General features: G+C 39.9%; 1 protein-coding gene across 2 annotated transcripts in view; it reads right to left on the reverse strand.

The window, feature by feature from the left end:
- Positions 1 to 1,224: 1,224 nt before the first annotated feature.
- The window catches only part of HGD (homogentisate 1,2-dioxygenase), a 56,726-nt gene continuing 52,055 nt past the window's right edge, over positions 1,225 to 5,895 (reverse strand). For both annotated transcript variants that reach the window (XM_017513531.2, XM_017513529.2), the window contains one exon: positions 1,225 to 1,586. In XM_017513531.2, the coding sequence (XP_017369020.1) occupies positions 1,437 to 1,586 (150 nt within the window). In that variant the 3' untranslated portion in view covers positions 1,225 to 1,436. The remainder of the gene's footprint in view (positions 1,587 to 5,895) is intronic.

The following is a 5,895-nucleotide window of genomic DNA, read 5'->3' on the forward strand; positions in this document are numbered from 1 at the left end:
TAGAGACGGGGTTTCACCGTGTTGACCAGGATGGTCTCGATCTCTTGACCTTGTGATCCACCCGCCTCGGCCTCCCAAAGTGCTGGGATTACAGGCTTGAGCCACCGCGCCCGGCCCCATGAATAATTTTTTAGCATAAGAATGTCCAAGTACTGCACAGGACATACTTATATTAAAAACTATTTGTGGTTTGTCTGAAATTTAAATTTAACTGGGCCTCTCATATTTTATCTGGCAATTCTAATCCTTAGGCCCTGACACATAGCTACTCTCACTACATATTACTGAATGAAAATTTGGTAGCAGCATATCAAAATTGCTACTATGGCAACAAAGCTAGGGAAATGTGCTAAACGTACAAAGCTGAAGTACTGACAAACATCATTGTCCACCATATTTCTGTTCAGATTTTCCTATCTTGTCACACCAGGAGAACCTAATCAACTCACATCCAAAGTCTTGGGCAGCCCTGTATTCTGGGAGGGATGCTGACCATAGGAAGGGAACTGGTAGGTACAGCTTTTCACACAGTGGAAATTTTTGTCATGGCCTTATACTCGGGCCTTGATTTTCTTTGGCCCTTATCTCTTCAAACTGTGAGCTTCTTAAGGGGAGAGCTTGCTTATTTTTATTCAACCCTTCATCCCCAGCATCTTCTCTGTAACTGGTAGTAAAGACTCAACATGTGGTTACCAAATGGATTGATAAATGAGTGAAGAGTAGGGTAACTAACTGTCCTGGTTTGACCAGGACTGAGGGGTTTCCTGGGATGTGGGTCTTTCAGTGAAGACTGATGTAGTTCTGCACAAATTGGGACAGGCAGTCACCCTAAGAAAATGAGTGATTCTCACATCTTGGTGGCTGGTGTTCTTCTCCAGTATCATCATATTGGCTGCTATGTGACTACCAAGATTAGACAGCCTACTGGCCTGGCTCCTCATCTATTGAAACCTGGTTGTTTGGAGAGCTCATGATCCCCTAAATTTCCCCATGTCTGGATTGGCTCCTAAGAGCTTTGCCATACCTTCAGTCTCAGCTCATGGTCTGAATGCTTGGCCTTGTTGCCTGGTCTTGTGGTATCGAGCATATGCCTGGACTTGTGCTCTTAGAATAAAGGCCTTTGGGCCAACCACAGGGGAAGGGGCCCTGGGCCTTGGTTCAATCTTACCAAGACTTACCTGACCTGCCAGGTTTGCTCATCAAGGCCTGATTATGACCAATCCCTACTTCCACAGAACACCAGCAAGTTTATTGAGTAATTAAGGTAACAGCCATAGAACTTTGCAAATGCGTTTCTGCAAAAGTTCTGAGTTACTTGACTGTGAAAAGTGAGTTTTCATTTTAACCAACCCCCTCCCCCAATACTACCAGAAAGCATAAGATTCTCAAGAAAGCCTCACAAATCTACTCTGAATTACGGTAGCAATATTCCAGTCTCAATTAGGTCCTGCTGGGTTCCTGGAGTTGGGAGTGAAATGGCTCTTCAGTGGCTCCCAGCACTTGTGATAGTTCTCATCCAAACACCTGGAGGCCTTGAGTCCCCACTTGGTGACTGCCAGACTTAGAGATGATTCAAACATAAATGCCTGGAGGAAGTGAGGTGGGATGAGAAAAAAAGAAGTGAGACAGATAATAAACACATTTGATTAGATGTCAAGGGAAGGTATGGGTAGGCAAAAATCTTCCAACAATAAATCAAAGATTTGTGTGCTAGCATGGTGAGCAGAGCAGGCTCAAGCCTGAGTTGTGGCTCTGGTCCTACCATTTGTAAGCTGGTGAGACCTGGTGCAAGACTCTTAACTTCTCAGGACCTCAAGTTTTATTCTGTAAAATAAAATTCAGCCCTTAAGATTCACATTGTCTTCATGGTATTATGGAACTAAGTCTGCTAGATCCAAGGGCAGACATGGGAGGAGAATCCTGGGAATATCCATCTTTTCAGGGCCTTTCCTTACTGTGGCTATGTCCTTGTGAGGAAAGGCATACTCTCATTTTGCAGAGGAGGAATTAAGGCTGAGAGCTGGGGAATGACATGCTTAAGGTGACAAGTCATGGCAGACCTGGGATTTGAGCCTGTCTTTTCAGGACACTGACCAAGAGATGGACTTGGAAAAGGAAAAAAGGGGGAGTGGGGAGGAGAGGGAGGCAAAGGAATTAGTAGGAATGGCTGTAGCACCTTTAAATGTCATATCTTAGAAGTGTTTGAATGGTGATATTACACTGTCAGGAGGTTTTTGTTCACAACAGAAAGAATATGCAAATACTCTGTGCATCTTAGACATTCCAGCTTCGTCAATGGCTGATTTTTCTTACCCACTGTGGCTTTAAAAACAAAACCCCAAAACCAAACACTACAATTCTTGTATGCTCACATTTGGAAATTTTTAAAATACAAACAGGCAAAAGGAAAATAACAGAATTATCTTGTGGTACAACCCAAAGCACACAGATTAATGTTTGGGGTCTAGTATACATTAAATTATTTTTGCCTAAAACAATGTGAATTTTTGTATCCCTGCCTGACTTCCTATGACAGCCTTGATGGGAAGACTGCATGAGATCATATGGAAGTGCTATGCAAGTTATACAGCACTATTCAAGATGCAGAAAAGGCTTTCAATAAAATTCAGTATATCTTCATGCTAAAAACTCTCAATAAACTAGGCATTGAAAAAACACACCTCAAAATAAGAGCCATCTATGACAAACCCACAGCCAACATTATACTGAATGGGGAAAAGCTGAAAGCATTCCCTTTGAAAACCAGTATAAGACAAGGACGCTCTCTCATACCACTCCTATTCAACACAGTCTTAGAAGTCCTGGCAAAGAGCAATCAGGCAAGAGAAAGAAATAAAGGGCATCAAAATAAGAAGAGAGAAAGTCAAGCTATCCCTGTTGCAGATTACCTGATTCTGTATTTAGAAAACTCCATAGTCTCAGCCCAAAAGCTCCTTCAACTGATAAACTTCAGTGAAGTTTCAGTATACAAAATCATTGTACAAAAATCACTAGCATTCCTATACACCAACAACAGTCAAGCTGAGAGCCAAATCAGGAATGCAATCCCACTCACAACTGCCACAAAAAGAATAAAATACCTAGGAATACTCCTAACCAGAGAGGTAGAAGGTCTCTACAATAAGAATTACAAAACACTGCTCAAAGATATCAGAGATGACACAAATGGAAAACATTCCATGCTCATGGATAAGAAGAATCGATATCATTAAGACGACCATACTGTCCAAAGCAATGTAAAGATTTGATGCTATTCCTGTCAAAATACCAATGACATTCCTCACAGAACTACAAAAGACTATTTTAAATTTTACATGGAACCAAAAAAGAGCCTAAATACCCAAGGCAATCCTAAGCAAAAAGGACAAAGCAGGAGGCATCATGCCACTCAACTTCAAAGTATACTACAGTGCTACAGTAACCAAAACAGCATAGCAATGGTACAAAAGCAGACACAGACCAATGGAACAGAATAGAGAGCCCAGAAATAAGGCCACACACCTACAACCATCTGATCTTTGACAAAGCTGACCAAAAAAAAAAAAAAAAGCAATGGGGGAAAGGACTCTCTATTGAATAAATGGTGCTGGGATAACGGGCTAGCCATGTGCATAAGATTGAAACTGGACCCCCTCCATATATCATATACAAAAATCAACTCCTGATGAATGAAATACTTAAATGCAAAACCCAAAACTATAAAAACTCTGGAAGACAACCTAGGCAATACCATTCAGGACATAGGCATGGGCAAAGATTTCATGACAAAAACATCAAAAACAATCACAACAAAAGCAAAAATTGACAAATGGGATCTAATTAAATGTAACAGCTTTTGCACGTAAAAGAAACTACCAACAGAATGAGAGAAAATGTTTGCAAATGATACAGCTGACAAATGTCTAATATCCAGCATCTATAAGGAACTTAAACAAATTTTACAAGAAAAAATGACAACCCCATTAAAAAGTGGGCAAAGAACATGAACAGATGCTTTTCAAAGGAAGACATACATGCAGTTAACAAGAAAATGAAGAAAAGCTCAATATCACTTATCATTAGAGAAATGCAAATCAAAGCCACTTAAGATAACATCTCACACCAGCCTGAATGAATATTATTAAAAAGCCAAAAAATAACAGATTCTGCCAAGGTTGCAGAGAAAAGGGAACACTTATATACTGTTGGTGGGAATGTAAATTAGTTCAACCACTGTAGAAGCAGTGTGGTGATTCCTCAAAGAGCTAAAAACAGAACTACCATGCTACCCAGCAATCCCATTTCTGGGTATTTACCCAAAGGAATGTAAATCATTCTACCATAAGGACACATGCATGGAAATGTTTATCGCAGCACTATTCTCAACAGCAAAGACACAGAATCAACTTAAATGCTCATCAATGACAGACTAAATAAAGAAAATGTGGCGCATATATATATATGTATATACACCATGGAATACTATGCAGCCATAAAAAAGAACAAAATAAAATGTGTTTCTCAGGAACATGATGGAGCTGCAGGCCATTATCCTTAGCAAACTAAGAGGAACAGAAGACCAAATACTGCATGTTCTTACTTCTAAGTGGGAGCTAAATGATGAGAACTCATGGACTCAAAAAGGAGAACAACAGACACTGGTGCCTACTTGAGAACAGAGGGTGGGAGGAGGGAGAGAATCAGAAAAAATAACTATTGGGTACCACTTAGTACCCGAGTGACAAAATAATCTGTACAATAAACCCCGTGACATGAGTTTACCTATGTAACAAATCTGTACATGTACTCCTGAACCTCAAATAAAAGTTAAAAATAAATACATTAATAAAAGAAAAAAAATGAATACAACCTAGCATTTGATAGTGTAAAACAGTGACTATAGTGAATAAAAATTTAATCACACATTTAAAATTAACTGAAAGAGTATAACTGGATTGTTTGTAACACAAAGGATAAATCCTTGAGGTAACAGATACCCCAGTTATCCTGATGTGATTATTACACATCGCATGCTTGTATCATAATATCTCATGTACCCCCCATAAATATACATATCTACTACATATCCATAAAAATAATAAATAGTAAGTAAGAAAAATTTTTAAAAAGCACTATTCAGATATAAGGATCATTATGGCCATTCCTATTGTCTCTTTGCTGACTGCTTCTTAAAATCCTCCCTGTTTGGCTAGAGTAACAAAAGCCCCATCCCAGCTGACTTTGAAGATGGTATTGTATCAAGTTAATCACTACAAAAAAGAATAAGAATAAGACATATAGATAGACCTAGGTCTGAATTATATAATGGGAAATGGTGAGGAACACTGAAAGTTAGGTCTAGGTAAAGTGTTAGACCCTCCTCCATCAGGTATTCTGGCTCCCTGACACCCAGGGTCTCCCATCCTAATAGGAGAGCTCTTTCTCACTAGTACTCCAGGTCGTAGACATTATTTAAAGCACTGCTCCTCATAGAAACAGCCCTGTTCTATGCCTCACTGTTGTAAAACACAGCTCCCTCATAACATTGACCACCCAAAGCCAAGTTGGGGCACCAAAGGTTATTGTGTGGCAACTCTGGAATAGCTTCCAGGAATGTACCTCCAGGAGACTTCAGAGGTTATAGCTTAACTGAGACTGCCAAACTGTATCTCATTCAGATGGAGGGTTTCCATAGAGGCCCTTGAAAGGGGAAAAAGAGCCAAAGCAAGCAAATGGGACTCTGTGCATCCTCCTTTTGCACAGAGTCCCCACGGTTGGGACCGAAAGCAAACTGCACTAGACAGATGGACAGATAATGCTCACTGCCTAGGGTAGTTTGCAAGCATGAAGTAAGCAGGTCTGTGCTACAGATTTTTTTTTTTTTTTTTTTTTTTT

Source organism: Cebus imitator, unplaced genomic scaffold, assembly GCF_001604975.1.
Source record: "Cebus imitator isolate Cc_AM_T3 unplaced genomic scaffold, Cebus_imitator-1.0 Scaffold494, whole genome shotgun sequence".
Taxonomy (NCBI): domain Eukaryota; kingdom Metazoa; phylum Chordata; class Mammalia; order Primates; family Cebidae; genus Cebus; species Cebus imitator.